Source organism: Triticum dicoccoides, chromosome 4A (assembly GCF_002162155.2).
Source record: "Triticum dicoccoides isolate Atlit2015 ecotype Zavitan chromosome 4A, WEW_v2.0, whole genome shotgun sequence".
Classification (NCBI taxonomy): Eukaryota; Viridiplantae; Streptophyta; class Magnoliopsida; order Poales; family Poaceae; genus Triticum; species Triticum dicoccoides.
The window spans coordinates 555,069,453-555,085,496 of NC_041386.1; the positions used below are offsets into that span (position 1 = coordinate 555,069,453).

The 16,044-nt window shown below is 41.4% G+C and overlaps 3 protein-coding genes across 5 annotated transcripts in view; 1 reads left to right on the forward strand and 2 right to left on the reverse strand.

Moving 5' to 3' along the window:
• Positions 1-264: 264 nt before the first annotated feature.
• Positions 265-3,740, reverse strand: LOC119286726 (telomerase Cajal body protein 1-like). Of its 3 annotated transcripts, none has more exons than XM_037566170.1 (13): positions 3,360-3,740; positions 3,217-3,278; positions 3,037-3,117; positions 2,871-2,944; positions 2,703-2,785; positions 2,452-2,555; positions 1,675-1,814; positions 1,557-1,604; positions 1,401-1,453; positions 1,129-1,213; positions 979-1,045; positions 767-877; positions 265-670 (listed from the first exon to the last, which is right to left on the reverse strand). In XM_037566170.1, exons 1-13 carry the CDS (start codon positions 3,677-3,679, stop codon positions 618-620), a joined length of 1,281 nt encoding a protein of 426 aa, XP_037422067.1. In that variant the 5' UTR covers positions 3,680-3,740; the 3' UTR covers positions 265-617. The 3 variants fall into 3 exon arrangements, with proteins under 3 accessions (XP_037422067.1, XP_037422066.1, XP_037422065.1); XM_037566169.1 differs by having other exon boundaries at positions 3,037-3,123; XM_037566168.1 differs by having other exon boundaries at positions 3,217-3,740.
• Positions 3,741-3,925: 185 nt separating this feature from the next.
• On the forward strand, positions 3,926-7,280 carry LOC119286725. Its single transcript, XM_037566167.1, has 9 exons — positions 3,926-4,112; positions 4,221-4,400; positions 4,509-4,606; positions 5,217-5,307; positions 5,398-5,601; positions 5,693-5,949; positions 6,354-6,444; positions 6,515-6,725; positions 6,808-7,280. The coding sequence occupies exons 1-9, from the start codon at positions 3,987-3,989 to the stop codon at positions 7,017-7,019; spliced, it is 1,470 nt and encodes a 489-aa protein (XP_037422064.1). The 5' UTR covers positions 3,926-3,986; the 3' UTR covers positions 7,020-7,280.
• A 409-nt stretch (positions 7,281-7,689) lies between these two features.
• The window catches only part of LOC119286727 (vacuolar protein sorting-associated protein 51 homolog), a 13,358-nt gene continuing 5,003 nt past the window's right edge, over positions 7,690-16,044 (reverse strand). The window contains exons 8-21 of the mRNA XM_037566171.1: positions 14,867-14,941; positions 14,549-14,649; positions 13,670-13,737; positions 12,961-13,034; positions 12,099-12,165; positions 11,812-11,924; positions 11,374-11,640; positions 11,163-11,279; positions 10,445-10,516; positions 10,295-10,345; positions 9,763-9,990; positions 8,925-9,101; positions 7,979-8,466; positions 7,690-7,883 (exon numbers count right to left, since the gene is read on the reverse strand). Of these exons, the coding sequence (XP_037422068.1) occupies positions 8,350-8,466; positions 8,925-9,101; positions 9,763-9,990; positions 10,295-10,345; positions 10,445-10,516; positions 11,163-11,279; positions 11,374-11,640; positions 11,812-11,924; positions 12,099-12,165; positions 12,961-13,034; positions 13,670-13,737; positions 14,549-14,649; positions 14,867-14,941 (1,527 nt within the window). The 3' untranslated portion in view covers positions 7,690-7,883; positions 7,979-8,349. The remainder of the gene's footprint in view (positions 7,884-7,978; positions 8,467-8,924; positions 9,102-9,762; positions 9,991-10,294; positions 10,346-10,444; positions 10,517-11,162; positions 11,280-11,373; positions 11,641-11,811; positions 11,925-12,098; positions 12,166-12,960; positions 13,035-13,669; positions 13,738-14,548; positions 14,650-14,866; positions 14,942-16,044) is intronic.

Here is a 16,044-nt window from a genome sequence, read left to right on the forward strand (position 1 = left end):
ACAACTGTTTTTTCACAGCAGATTTTTCACAGCTGCTTTTAGAAATCCACAGCCGAACCAAACAGGGCCAAAAAAGACAAGCAAATGTGTTGCAGTTATGCTCGAGTCATGGGTGTTCTAGTAAACACAAGGTACAAGTATTGCAACCATGGAACTTGAATTAAAAAGCAAATTCAAGATGTACACAAGATCATAGGTGGCCATGGACATATGGAAAGTTAGAGCGAACAAAGCCCCCATCGAAAACTTGCAAATGACAAGACATCAGTAAATAAGACTTTGAATTGAATGGGGGCCTAATCGACCAGCATACAAGGTGTTTATACACGCAAATCCCATCGATACATGCCATGATAAAAAAAATCAGCTCATATTCCCCAAAAAACAATCGTACTATCATGGTTTACCAGCTTGTTACCCAGCACAGCAAGTTGTCTGCCTGGAACAGGATAAGCCGGTGAACTCTCTAATAACTCATTGGTACAGTGTGCGTTTTAGCGGTCTGCATCCAGTTCTTGCCCACCCACAGCTATAGCCTGATCGCATTACACCATGTACTTCCAGCATCTGCTGTCCAAAATGTTCAACTGTCCCTCCACAGCTCAGGGTTTGATGTTTCAAGATTCTTGTGAGCAAGAAAACTTCCAGACAGAGCAGCAGTTCTCATCACCTAAATGTGCAAAATAAATAATAAAGTGTGAGAACCTGCCATTCAAGCAACATAAACGCATTACAAATGCTTGAAGTCTAGAACATTGACACACACCTGCCAAACTCGATTCCTCTTCAAATTCATCTTCCATACCAAATCTTCTGTGCCCAGACGATGTTGTAGCAAGAGGAAGGTATGGATGGAAGGAGAAACCGTTGACAGTATCTAAGATCAAGGAGATAAAGAGATCACATGGGCTGTACCATAAAAGAATTGCATATATGTTATGTAAACTTCTCTATAGACAAAAATTTAGAAACACATACCAGCAGCTGCTTGGAAGCCTGTCACCCATTGGCCACCTTGAAGGTCGTAAATATGGACCATGCCGTCCTGTCGAAACACAAAAATCATGTTTCAAAGGTTCAATGGTTTGGAATAAGAACAAGAATGAACGGAAAACATGAGAAGCAAACCTGCCCACCAGTGGCAAGATGCTTGCCACAGGGCTCAATATCAAATTGTACTCTTTGATTGGTAGTATCACACGATCTGTACAACCTAATGAAGGGATTCCACACAGAAAAAAAATGGGAAGAGTTTGACAAAAGTCAGAAGAATATGATTCCTATAAAATAAGACAGATTAACCTATCAATTCCACTTCCCAAATCCAACAAACGAATTGTACTTATTCTAAGCAATATGTTGAATTTTGGGAGTAATCTAGAATGTGTTTAAATACTTACTTGTAAACAATGTCCACGGTGTTCCGAATATCCCAACATAATATGTATGGATCCTAACAAAAAATCATGGCCACGTCAGTTGTTTGTATCGTCCCAAAATATATGTGATGAAGAACCTTGAGATCAATTATTGAAAATACGAGGAGTTTTAGTTACCTTCCGCCCTCCAGTATATAAATAATTTCCATCTTTCGAAAAAAGCACCTGAGATTTGCATCACTGTTATCTGCTATCCATACAGCAAAAGCTAAGCAAGTAGTGTTGCTTCACAAACCTGTGTAACACCCCCAAGCTGGCCATGTAGAACATATAATGGCTCCATGTTACCCTCCGCATAAACAGCTGTTGTCTGGCTATACGAGCCAACTGCGAGCATCCCATTTTGAGGAGAGAACGAGATTGAAGATATTATACCTGTTGGAAACAAGGAGGTCAAAAGCATTCACGACTGTTTTAAGTCATGGGAACATGATAATAAAGCATATTCATCAATATTAGCTAAAACTTGAACTGATAAAAACCCGTCAAAAGATATCTACAATAAGCAACCGTGCAGAATCTTTCAGTCTCCATGAAAAATGTATTTATGTTCAAACTACTGGTCCTAGTCACAATTTATAGCCTGATTTTTAATAGTGAAAGTCCTTCCAAAGTTCTAATGCAAAGTTCTGTAGAAAAACAATATAAGAGGAAAAACAAGGTCCTGGCACAAAGTTACTTCGGAGTTTGATTATGCAAAAATAATAATGAAAATGAATACTATCTCAAGATTGCATTCATCAGTATTGTGGTAATAAACTGACATTGTTACTCACAGTTTCATCATACAAAAAGTCATCGGTAAACTTAACGAGTCATGAATATTAACATTTAATTCATGTTATGGAAAGTAATTTCTTTCTTTCTTGGTGAATCCTTAAAGAGACAACCAAAGTTGCATGCAGATTAAATCAACATTAGCGCATTTCTCTGTTTCAAACCCCAACTGAAATCATATGCTGTCTTGAAGCATAGTATAACTACGAAGTAAACCAGTGGAACTTCCACTTACCAGTTGGCCCTTCACCCCCTTTAAGCAAAGAGTATTGCTCAAAATCTCTACCAGGCCGATGAACATCAAACACTCTGATTGCTTTGTTGTATCCAGCAAAAAGCCTACATACCACCATATCCATGTTGAGTTAAGCAGTAAAAAAAGATTGTGCTTCAGTGTGGTTGCAAACTTGCATGGCCATCACAATTTCAGCATTTTTCTATTTGTAACACAAATGCAGATCACATGGTAGAGTCCAGTGCACATACTTGGATCCTGTAGAATTAAACGATATCGAAAGTGCAGCCGTTATCTCATCCATGGCGTCGTATGCTCTGTAAGTGCACCGAAGCTGCAGTTACCCCAATGAACCATCAGAAATGGACCTTTCATTATCCATACACCAAATGCAACAAAGCGTAAGCAGCCAACTCTACCTCGCCGGTGGTGGCGTCCCAGAGGTGTATCGGATGATCGCGACTGGTGCTAGCAAACACACAGGTGGCTGGATCTGCAAAACAACACGACATATTTGCATTCACCAAAGCTGTACAGCTTGCAATGCAACCCGCCGTGACATGACAAAGGAAGCAATCCACTCACCAGACACGGACATGTAGGGGTACCAGCAGAAGTCGTACACGGGCTCGCCCTCGTTCACCTGGAGGCTTGCGCCATAGGAGTCTGCAGTTAAAATTCATCAAAAGTCAAACACACGAGAAATAACTGAACAACGGCAGCCATTCAGCAAACAAGGGCTATAAAACAGGCGACGCAGCGCACCTTGGCCTCCGACGGCGGCCTCTGCGGTGTGCTCCGCCGCAGCACTGTACGCGTCCTCCGGCCTGGCCGAGAAAGGAACAAGGAGCGTTAGTCGAGGGCATAAGAAGGTACGGGAAGGAACAAGGAGAGGCGCGCGCGCGTACAGGTAGAACATGCGGAGGGAGTTGTCGTCGGAGCTGGTGAGGAAGGAGGAGCCGTCGGGCGACCACTTGACGCCCTTGAGGAAGTTACCGGCGGAGGAGGAGGAGCAAGGGGAGCGGAACTGGTCGGCGAAGTGGTACCGGCGGCGCGGCGGGAGATCGAAGCGGAGCTCAGGCCACGAGTACGCTGCCGCCGCAGCAGCAGCGTCCTCCTCTGCCGCGGGAGCAGAGCCTCCCTCCTCCCCCTCCGTCCCGTTCTCCGCCGCATCCTCGAACTCGGCGGCGACCGGCGCGGCCGCTCGCTCCTCCGCCGCTTCTTCCATCGCTGGAAGGAACTCTCCCTCCCCCCTCCGCTCTCTCTCTCCTCTCCGGCAGAGCGACCAGACTGCTTGGCCGGGCCGGGCCTGGGGTTTCTCGAGGATTTTGGAGCGGCTCGTGCCCTCGTGGGCCTGGCCCGGTGTTAGCCCGTGGGCCGTGACGCGTCGGGCACGCTCCGCAACCCCACGTGCACGGCCCGCACGCGCCCCTCAAAGAAAAAAAAAACCCTAACCCACCACTTCCCACCGGTGGTTGCATTGCAGTGGTAGATCCGGCGAGGCGAGAGCAGCAGTAACCCCCACGGCAAGCGCCATGTCCGACGAATCGCCGGCGCCGGCGGCGACGGCCGCGGAGGCCGGGAAGACCCAGCAAGACGAGCAGGCCGGAGGAGGGTGGGGAGGCTGGGGCCTCTCCGTGTTCTCCGAGATCTCCCGCGGCGTGCGAGCTCTCTCCGGCCCCCTTTCCGCGTGTTTGCACTTTTTTTTTTGTTTGTTTGTCGGCGGGACGGTTAGGGTTCTGATGATGTGATGCGGTGCGTCTGCGCAGGCGGTGGAGGTCGCCAAGAGCGCCATCGCCGACATCCAGCAGCCGCCGGAGCAGGAGGCGGGGCCCGGAGAGGGGGGAGACAAGGGGAATAACGAGCCGGAGGGGGAGGAGGGGGACGAGCGCCGCAAGGCGGCGCTGGATAAGCTGGAGGACGCCAGCGAGGACTCGCTCCTGGGCCAGGCTAGCACCTGCCTCGCCGCCCCCTCCCGCTGTTTTCGGCAATGCCAGTGAATGTGGTCGATGGATTGGTGAAATGGTGTTTGTAATCTGTGTCTTGGGGTTCTGCAGGGGCTCAAGGTGTTTGATACCTCGGTGGAGAGCATCACGACCGGAACGTGGCAGGCGCTTGGAAGTGCGTGGAGGAGTGGCTCGCTAATTGTTCAGAAGTATAGCCCCCTTTTGATTTACATTTTCTCTTTCTTCTTTGATTCCCTGAGTTGCTTAGTGTTTGGTTTTAGTATATTGCATGTGTATACTGAATTGCTGAACCTACAGTACATGGAACAGTGGAAGCACCTATGATCAAATCCTCCGATGATATGAATGATTAGCTGTCCACTCAGAATGCTGATTATGGTTACAAGTTTCCCGAATTAAAATTTAAAATGAGAGAAAGCTGATCTATTCATTTCGCTTTGTTGGTTCAAGAATGAGTACATGGATTTCTTGCCCGTTGACAGGTTAATCCTTGTATTGGGCTTATTGTCAATATGAATGACACGCCATTAACTAGCTTTCCTATTTTAGCATAGATGGGATTCTAAAAGCAACACTTTCATCAAAACGTTGCTTTATTGTTCTTTATAAATGATAATTCTGTTAATGAATCATTTTGCAGTGTCAACATGTCATGTTCACTTTTGTGTTAGTAGTTTAATAATGTTTTGAGTGCCAACAAACCTGCAAAAAAAAAGACTCCTTTGCTTGAAAAAGGAACTCTTCAATTTAATGTGTTTGTACCTATCCTTCTATCTATAATATGGGTTGCTTTCTTAGATTGGAAACTTCTGCTTCAAGCCTTGCTGAAACCATTCAACAAGGAGAACTACCTGCCAAAGCATCTGAAATAGCACCAACCATTTTAGAGGTAAACCTAGAATTTAGTACTGATATTTTTTCTTCTACTGTTCTACCCATTTGTAAAAGTATCTTTATATTAAAACCTTGATTACCACAGACAGGGAAGTCATTTACAGCCAAAGGAATGGAAATGCTTGAGCGTGTTGGAAAAGAGACGATGGAGTTGATCATTGAAGAGACTGGTATGGAAATTGAAAAGGGTGGTACTGGCGAAGGTGACGAGCAAACAGAAGAGGAACAGTCTGAAGAAGTATCATTCGACAGATGTTTCTACATTTATGGAGGACCTGATCAGTTGGAGGTGCGGCTTCTGTTTTCACATTTTCTTCATGTGCTGGATTATCAGTCTCTGGCTGTCTGCCCTTCTTAATTTGTGGTCTTTTCTATACTAGGAACTGGAAGCACTGTCAAGCCACTATGCGCTGCTATTTAATAGGAAGAAAACAAAACTTGTTGCTGAGCAGAAAACGTACTATGATGGAAAGATCAAAGAAATACAGCAGCTATTTACTCTTAGTACCAAGATTGAGGAAGATGGACCAGACTCTGACAAAGGGAAGAAGATTGAAGCAGCTGATACTGATGGTGATGCAGAAATGAAGAAGTTATGTGACTCGAGTGTGAGCAAGGCTGCTAAAATGGCTGCGGGGTAGGCATAACTCATTCACCCTGTAAATTCAAAATTAGTATGTTAATATTGTTGTCTGGTTTTGTCAGGTTATGATGCAATTAATGGGATATTGTTCATGCAGAAAAACCCATGTTAGCATGTGTTACAGAAACTTTAAAAAGGCAATGAACACTATTGCACATCATCCATTATCCACTGCAGAAACTCGCATTTTGGGTGACCTGACAGTGATATAAAACTACTAGGGACTGCTTAAAATGTCTAGTAACTGACAAGACTAAGTGAAATTACCCCACATTTTCAGTTCATCAATAAGCTCGTCCCAGTTTTACTCCTGTGGAGTTTCTTAGAGCATTCGAGCTTCATATTTTGGCACTCATTTCTTTAAACATCTTACATGGTTTCACTAATCGGCTTTGCAGGTTCGCAACTGGCTTGGGTGGACTTTCTCCGAGTGATATCATCAAACGAACTACAGATAGGCTAGAGACCATTCACTCGGAGGGCGTTCATGTACGTCCACGTTATATAATGTTGTTTCTCCTAAAACTGTAATATGTCTGTGATACACTTCGTCCTGCAGAGATTGTCAGAGATGTGCTGCCTTGCAGTTTCTCAGCTTCTGGTGCTTGGGAAATCAGTTATCTCTGCTGCCAACAAATCAAACGACGAAGATGAAAGTGATGTGAAAATCGATTGGCCTGAAGATCTCATCTCGAAGGCAGAAATCATCAGATGGAGGGCACAATCCATCGCTGTGGATATCGAGAAGGTCGCCACAAGTTTTGCTACAGGTACCACGAAAACAATCTATTTCCCCTCGTGCACTTGAATGTTGGACGCAAAAACTTAATTTTGTTCTTTTAAAATCCATAGGCATCTCAGATGTTGCGGAAGCTTATGCAGCAGCGATACAGAATGCTCTGGCAGACAAGCAGGGCGATGTCCCGCATCAGTCGGTGCAGGAGAAAGCCAAGGATATATCCAGCCATCTGAAATCCGACCAGACGAGTGCCGTCAGCAAGTTACAAGACGCCCTCCAGTACCTCGCATACGTCGTTGTCTGCACCTCGATGCCAAGTGTTTAGTCCTGGAGTGCCTCCTCCCCACTGTTGTTATTGTTAACCTCTTCCTGTACATTTTGTGTGCGCGGGTAGGCAGAGTTAGGGCCTCTAGCTAGTTATGAAAGCTACACTGGTTGGCTTGTGTGTTTGTTCAAGCGTCGTGAAATCAGTAATTGGCTGTGTCTCGTTTGTATTTCTTGGCACATGGCAGATTGTTGCTCTCTACTTTTTCCTGAGAACAATGAGAATTACTGATATATGCAATTGAGATAGAAGTTTACCTAAGCGCCATCATTTAGTAGACATATAGTATATACACAATATTAGTTGTTATTCATTTATTTTCTTGCACGTGAGATACTATTGAGAAAGGAGAACATATTATTGCGATTTGCTGTGTTCTTTGATCAAAACTCGTTACATTGACCTGGAATGATGATTTCTTGTAAGTGGGCAGTTTGCAAGCGAAGCAACTATGTGTTATTAAGAGCCGATGACCAAAATAAGTTGAGCAGAATCAGTCCAATCATCTCTCTTTCCAAGACATTTCTTTGCAGGTGGTACCGAATGTTGATGCCTTGTTTACGCTTATACTTCCCCACATTACTGCATCTCAAAACCAAAAATTACTCTGGCTGTATCATCTTCCTGGGTACATGTACATATTGCAGGCCAAGATTGTTAAAATACTCCCTCTGTAAAGAAATATATCTTTCAGATCACCATAGTTGGGAAACGCAAATGGTACAAGTCTAAGCAACCAACGGTAACGTGCAGCGAAAATCACAATCAAGACATGCAAAATTCCAGTCTGAATCCAGATACTAGTTCTTTCCAAAAAGAAGAGGGTAGTCGAGTGGATGGACTTCCGTAATCGTAGCAATCAGGCTGCCAATAAAGAAAAAGTGTATGTCATTAAGCTCCCACGTGTACTATCAAGTCAATAGCATATTGGAATGGGATACAATTTGTGGAATATTTACCTCATAATTTCTCCACGAGCTGCGCCCTCAAAGTATTGCATCTTTTTTCTGCATTCAACAGCTCCTAAATGTCCACTCAATTAAATGCATAACACAGTTCTTCTTCCGCCTTCCGGCCCTAGGTTGCTCACAATTTACCTCAACTCTGGAGTCAAGACTCATGACAATACAATGACAGAATGGGAAACTGAGAGCTCAAGAAGTATACATTTCAGGCATTGTTGATTCAGTTCGAGTGTTTTGACCTCAGATTTACATATTACAGATGGTGGCATGCCACAAGCCCACAACTATATGCACATAGCTTGAATACTGTGTATTAAATTGAATAAAACTGAATGCTGCTGAGAGGTACAATGTGTGGGTAGCTACTACATATTCGCGCTTTGCTCTTTGATTTTTGCCAGTTTTGCATTTATGAGTTTATCTAATATTGGGGCCTCAAGAGGTATCGGGTCAAGACATCTCTCGTGTGCAGCATTGTTCACCTGAAAAGGAGGGGGAAATAAACAATGTTCAAACATCTTCCAGAGACAGGTTCTCAAGAGAAAACTAAATATGCAACAGTTCCCTTTCACACAAAAGATCCCAACTCTTATTGACATGTGATGTATGCAAATGCTTGCGCTTAGTGTTTATGTAAAGACCCCTAGATACAAGCAGGCATAGTATGGGAAAACTCAATAAAACTACTAAATCTTTTTGGGTTGTGATTCAAATTTCAATGTTAGAAGGGGAGCCTTGGCGCAGTGGTAAAGCTGCTGCCTTGTGACCATGAGGTCACGGGTTCAAGTCCTGGAAACAGCCTCTTGCAGAAATGTAGGGAAAGGCTGCGTACAATAGACCCAAAGTGGTCGGACCCTTCCCCAGACCCTGCGCAAGCGGGAGCTACATGCACTGGGGCTGCCCTTTTTTATTCAAATTTCAATGTTAGGTAATGTCTAACCTCTTTAAGTAAAAAGCTTATGGCTGCTTCATCATCAATAAACTCCTTGAGGGAGCTCTTCAGAAATTCCATATCCAACTGAATCTGCTGAAATCCACTTCTGTTGAAGGTCTGAAGCCGGACAAATTCTTGCAAACTTTTCAGGCAAAGCTTGAGGACAGTAGAAATTACAGATTCCTGAAATTTATTTGTCACACAAGAAATTACTGTCAGAATGGATATATGGTGTAGATGTAAATAAAAGGAAATTCTACATGATCACCTAGCAAGTTAATCCTAAATTTGAACTATAAAATTACTGCTGCAACAAGCCCAGTAAATTCAATCAGTAAGACGCATGACCTCTTTCAGAAGACACACTCTGACTTGTGCTGCATTTGGACTGCGGTGGCTTTCTAAAAAACAATTATTATATTCTTTTGAAATATTCTTGATGTATTTTTGTGTTCTAAAGTGAAAATTTGTCCATCAATTTATGCCGCACTATGTGCTCATTTTTTCTTGTGACCATTCTAGGTAGTCAAAAAGATAACCGCTGGCCCATTGCTAGAAACTGACCATTACACTCCTACTGTGACAAGCTCATGTGACTAGAAGGAGCAGTCACTAACTTCTGCCCTAACTCTGGTTGACAGTTGCATTATGTATCCCCAATCCAAATACTGGATAGATTAAAAGATCGATGGTTTCCACTCAATATGTTTATACTAGCAAGGGGAAAGACTTTTAATCAACAAGGGATGAAAAACATCCTAAGGGTATTACGCATTTTGTAAAACAAAAAGGGAAACAGGCAGTTTCAAAAGTTATATGAGAGGAAAGTGAAGCAGATCTCCACCTGTGTGTATTCAAGTTTGGTGAATATTTCCATTTTCTGTTCGAATAATTTTGCTAGATGATTTTCTAGAAATTGACTTCTACTCCGGTTTGTGTTTGATCGGTTCAACATGTCTTCTCGCATCGGATTGCTTCTAGAGGAAGTGGTGCTGCCAGTGCTATCAGAATGCCGATGTCGCCGGATTAAACCAGGTAAGATCTGCTTGACTTCAGATACTACGCCATTGAACTGCAGGGTAAGAAACATTTATTACTGTATTAGTAAGAGAAACCCTTCCAGCATGAGCTTCATGTTCTTGAAAAGCAGATGGCAGTAATATGCAGTAGTGAGTGAAATGTAAGCATCAGTTTTAAGATGAAGTAGAGTCGCATGGTATCCTATTGTTCAATATTACCTCCGTCCCAAATTACTCATCTTAGACACGGATGCATCCAACACTAAAACATGTCTAGATACATCCGTATCTAGACAAATCTAAGACGAGTAATTCGGGACGGAGGGAGTATATAATAGGATAAGAAACTGAACAAACCTCTAGGAGAAGTAGATCAACAAACATGTTAACTTCCCGTGGTTCCTTGTGCTGTTTTGGTTGAATATACAGAACACAAACGTGAGCAAACTAGAAATAGCAGAATGATCAATGAACGAAAAATAGTTCATGTTGGATAGGATAGCTAACCTTTAGCCAGACCGGTGTCGAAAATCGCTTATTAAGAAGTTTGGAAATCTTCTGAGTCTTTATATTTATGTACTGATTCCAGAAAAAACAATATTCAGCTACAGCCAGATGATAAGAAAATGTACTTCCAAAGTGAAAACTTGAATTAAAAAAATGTTCCCAACTATCTCTCGGCAAAAGCGACAGTTCACCACATGATTTAGTACAACTTGTATTAAATCAGCGACACTTAATATGGAACGGATTGAGTATGTCATTATTACTGAAGATGTTTATTAGTTCAACATTCTAGACCAATAACAATATTATGACTGACAGCTTTTCATGACACACGGTTATTCTAAGTTCCTTTAGCACCTAATTCTCGTGATGCTATTTTTGGACCTAACTTGGCATGCTCAACAATCTGCATGCAGTTACATTACTCTCAGAGCTGCAAAAAAAGGTCAAAAAGTTCTCGGAAAATTCAGAATAGATTTGTGTACACCCATTACATGATTGTCAGTTATAATAGTGCATGCTACTATGCCGTAATGATCCAGAAGAATAGTAGAAAGCCCTAGCCGACCAAGTCATATAAACCTTCTTTCTTTTCAATATGAACAGTTTCACTGTATGGCACACAGGGAGCATACCACCATACAGAAAAAATATCAACTAGGAATTCAAATTAATAGAATGGAAGGGAAAGAAAGGTACAGAAAATGTCTGTGCCTACATGTTGTAAGAATTTCTCCCCAGATGAACGATATAGACGACATATCTCCCCAGGTACAAAAGGTGGTCCATATTCAGAGCTACGTGCTCCCCCTCCAGAGAAAGAATCAGCCAGATCCTAGAAAATAACAAAGTTCAGAATCATTCAGCACACATTCACCTGTCCAGTTTCTCAAATGTAAGAAAGGCTGTTAGCAAGTGAAGAAATATACCTCTGTAACTTTAGGAATCGTTGTCTGTTCTATGAAAACACAAAGCTGCGCAAGCATGAGTACCAACACTGTTGGAACCTTGTCAATTTGCACAAAATCCACAGTACTTGACTCTTGAGAGAAACCCGTGCTTCTCCCAGAAAGCAGATGAAAATGCCCATCAAGTTTCTGAAAGAAATCTTGAAAACCTTCTTGTACCCAATCAATAATCAAATCTTTCAGCTTTACTAGCAATTCTGTATTCCCATCTATAAGATGACGGAATTCCTAAAAGCAACATAGTCAAAATGAGACCATTGAAATATACTACAACTGTATAAGGTTTCTCTAACACAAGCATGAGCAATCCAGTACTTGGGCAGAACTATTTTACATTATTCAACATAGTAACAATGGAAATGAATGGTCACATGATTTTTAGGGCTTCCAGATATTTACCTGCAGGAGATCTATGCACCCTTGGGATACTTTAATTTTGCTTTTTTCCATGGCAGTTTGCAGCTGTGACTCTTCTAACTTCTCATTTGATGTTGAATGTGTGACCAGTACATCTGCTCAGCCATGCCCAATAGATGTAAGTTTACTTTCTTATTTCCAAATATACTTGTACTATTACAAGATAAATAAAAATTAAGTTACTGTCAAATGAAATCCATAATCGAGAGGTACAATCAGTTCCGTGCAAAAACTGCAAATGAAAGCAAACTGAGTGGGAGGGGAGCAACCTGATATTTCAGTTTGAAGATGAAGAAAGGCAGTTGCTATGTGTTGCTTAATAATGTCTCGAGTAGTCTGACACAGCAAAGAAATTGTTGCTTATTACATATTAAATCAGCATCGAGAAAAATACACAGCTCTTTAGACATGGATGTCCCAAATAAGCAACTACAGAAGGGGATTGAATAACATTCATTATATCCCTGAATAAGAACATATGAGGGAGGAAAGGAAATTAGCAGATCTAAATAAAAAAACTTGAGAAATTTAGCTTATATCTTACAAAAAGAAATTGGTTCTTTTGTGAATTCACATGGGTTGTCAAGATAAGATATCTCATAAGTTCACCCCTAGCAACCAGTGCTCAAATAGTACTCAACACTACCGACAACAATACAACTGAGAAAGGAAACCAGCGTATACTGGGCAAGCTTCTGTTTTCCAGTCCATCATAACTAAATGTGGATAATTAGGGCTATCAATTGTAAGGTGCACTCCCATGCCGTCTTGCCTTCAAAAATGGGACGGAATTAGCAGCTAATATGCTTTCCTCCACCAACAGTGTCCCTCGTTCCAACACTTTAATCGCTTTGTGGTAAGCGGAAAAGGCACTATTGTTTCAACCAATATTCTAAAGTAAGAAACGACCAGAAAGGATCACATAACGCTAACGCATGGAGAAAATTATGCATATTTGGAATGTAGTTTCTACTTGATTCTAGGCAAAACAAATCAACTGGGTGACACAATATGAAATCTGTTAGTATCGGATTTATAAAAACAGAGAAAAATATATCATTTGCGTCTTAAAAGGTGGAGCATATTATAATTTGAAACATGAATGCGACTGTTGCAGGGTGAAGACTAAACCTCCAATGAAAAAGCTGGCAGTGCAGCCTCTGATATAACTTCGTCGATGGCAGTTGCATCCTCCCATAAACCTCCTGCGATCATCGTATCATAGAAGGATTAAGTCAAGAGAAATACAATGGTCTTTCAAAACCCACAGTAAAATCGTATTAAGATACATGGACATTGAAGGTTAAAAAAACTTAACATGCATGGCTATTAATGGTAAAAGCACCGCCAACACTCTCAAGATAAGAATTTTCTCAAGGTAGGAGTTAAATATCCACTACTGAACTGAGTTGATACCAATTCAAATTTAATAGTTAGTTTCTTCAAAACTCAACCAAAGTTCATCCTGAATTTGAAGACCACTGCTTTGCAGTCATTCCTCCATTATACATAGTACAGCATAACAATCCTTCCATTATAGTAACAGCATAATAGTTCTTCCATTATACATAGTACAGCATAACACGGAAACAAAGTAAAACATTATAAAATGATTGGATAAAACTTACTTAGCAATTAGCATCATCATTCATAAGGCAAATCACCAAGGTATTTGTCAAAATGTCCTTTGTAAGTTCGTATCATGACTAATGACTAAAAGATCTAAATGGAACACGGCATTTTCATGTCAAAAAAAGGAACATGTAGAGCTTTACACTATTATTCTTGATATAATGGAAACACATTTACGATAGCACTGTATCATAGATAAAGCTCTTACGTAGCATTGCCAGCAGATCTGTTGATGGAATTCTTTCCTTCAGAGCCCCTCTGACTGTTTCATAACGGCTTCATGCAAAATAGCACAAATAGAAATAAGACAAAAACATATGGGTTGAACTTCTAATAGTATATATTTAAAATAAACAAGAAGCAAAAGCCAAAAGGGGAGCTTAATAGAAAGACTAGTTTCAGTTCATCTGAGGCTGCCTCAGATTGAAGCAATTTTTGTGTCCAAGTTCCGCCGCATAAAATATGTATTAGCACACTACTAATCAAACATATGTACAGGTAACATGATGCCCAAGAGATAGGAAAATATTCCACTTGCATTTCCTTCTGTGTTGTAATTGGTAGTAAAAGAAAACCTTCAAAGCTCTGTCGGTTGCATGATTTTAGTTTGGCGATGTGCCATAGTACTTTGAGATATCAATTTTGTTTCTGAATGCGTGAGCTTAGAGAATACTTAAGCAAAAAATAAAGTTAAGTGACTCAAGTAGAATGTTCAAGCCAATTGTTGGATTTGGTAGCAAAGGAAGACATCTTCCAAGAAAAATGAACACAAATTCACTGCAACATTCAGAGAAACAGAGGCTTTGCGCATCAATCAGCACACAAAAAAACACATGCTAAAAGTGCATTGAGAACTGGAGATATAATATGTTATGACACACTACTTCAGGTTCAACTGTTCAAAGGCAAATTACTTGTTTTAGCACACAGGATTTAGTGTACGACTTCATTTTTTTACAATGGTAATTGCCTTGGTCAGTATTCTTGGTTCCATAATGGCAAGTACCATGGACAGGACGCAGTCATTCATGATTTAAAAACAGCAAATGGTCCACTTGTAAAATTGCATAAAGTATGTGATGCTTACTTTGTGAACAAAGCATGTGCAAGTTCAATGAGACGACTTTCTGAATCAGGAAATATTATGAGATAAGCACGGAATGTCTTTGAAATATCACCAACTGAAGCCTGCGAAGAACATACAAAATAGCATTATGATATATATAGGAGTTAACAAAAACGGAAGTAAAGTGCTGCAAATAGACTAGATCTGTAGGGTACTATATTAGATGATTTAATGCATGTCGAAATCACAACATAGGCAACACAAGCTAGGTGGATTACAGAATTTCCACCCAAAATAAAATGCAAGTTGTTTATTTGTTCTAATATTTCTGATATATACCTGCGTGGGCTCGGTCTGCAAATTTAAAAGGCAATCTTCAAGCTTCTCAAGTAGGTTTGACTTAAGGTTGTCGACCTGTTCACAGATACAGCATAAAATAATATGAAAAGATTTACAGAGCAAATGACAACATATGCAAACAGTGTGATAACTATTTATCAGCGCAATATGAGCACAAACTCTGACTTCAATATGCACATCATAATAACACGACTAGTCACGAATATTATTTGCATAAAAAGATCGTGAGGCTGTACCATATTATTTTCAGTAATTCACTGTGAAGCCACATGCCCATATCATACACATAGTTCCAGGATGTTCTATAAACAGTGATTCAATGTATTTGCAATGCCTCGTTTGAGTGATTGAAAGTGATGGACAGAGAAAATGATAGTTGTTTAACATGACAAGCCAACATTATTTGCATCAGAGAAATGTTTTATGAAATGGCTCAGTCGTCATACTAAATTGGACTTTGACTAACAGATTGCTTTACCTGTGCTCCAAATAAGTCACATCCGCTGCCTAGAGATACAAGAAGGAAGCCCGGAAGCTTCCGATTCAACAATCATTAAGTTTGGAAATTCCACCAGGCTATCTGATAGGGTTCTTATGTGTGCAAACTGTAAAAGCACTAGACATTATGACCACTAGCCAGTTAGTGCCTGACGGTCAAATAGTGATAATTACGAGAGCACACACTGTTAGGAACAAATTGTGTGTCAATTGCGAAAAGAGTAGTGACCAGTGGCTATGATACATGTGTCTGTATTTTATGCAATTTGCAGATGCTTCTCTCACCATCCAGTACTCATCCTTCAAGTCAGGAGTGTGGACAGGTGAGGAGAGTTGGAAAGAAGAGCAAAGTTATTAAGTTTTTGTTAATAAAAAGACCAAACCGAGAACTACTTGGAAAGGATGGCAATGGGTCGGGTTCGGCTCGGGTTGAACCAATATCAAATCCATACCCAAACCCATGAAGGCATTCTCTGTGTTAAGCTCGTCAACGCGGCGGGCTGGACATGGCACACACACGGGAAGGTTCTGGCGCATAGGTGGAAAGGCAGGTGAGCTGCTCGATCTGGAGAGGCACGCGCTGGCGGGCGGACACGTCGTACAGAGCTGATCAACGCGGCGGGCGGGAGGTTGTGGCCACTCGATCTGGCTCGGCGCAG

Coding starts and splice junctions, on each gene's coding strand:
- LOC119286726 (XM_037566168.1), bottom strand. CDS start 3,679: ATGGAAGAAGCGGCGGAGGAGCGAGCGGCCGCGCCGGTCGCCGCCGAG. Junction 2,556..2,702: donor TTTAATTCTACAGGATCCAA/GTATGTGCACTG, acceptor GGTGGTATGTAG/GCTTTTTGCTGGATACAACA. Junction 671..766: donor AGAGGAATCGAGTTTGGCAG/GTGTGTGTCAAT, acceptor TTGCACATTTAG/GTGATGAGAACTGCTGCTCT.
- LOC119286725 (XM_037566167.1), top strand. CDS start 3,987: ATGTCCGACGAATCGCCGGCGCCGGCGGCGACGGCCGCGGAGGCCGGG. Junction 5,602..5,692: donor GAGGACCTGATCAGTTGGAG/GTGCGGCTTCTG, acceptor TTTCTATACTAG/GAACTGGAAGCACTGTCAAG. Junction 6,726..6,807: donor CGCCACAAGTTTTGCTACAG/GTACCACGAAAA, acceptor TAAAATCCATAG/GCATCTCAGATGTTGCGGAA.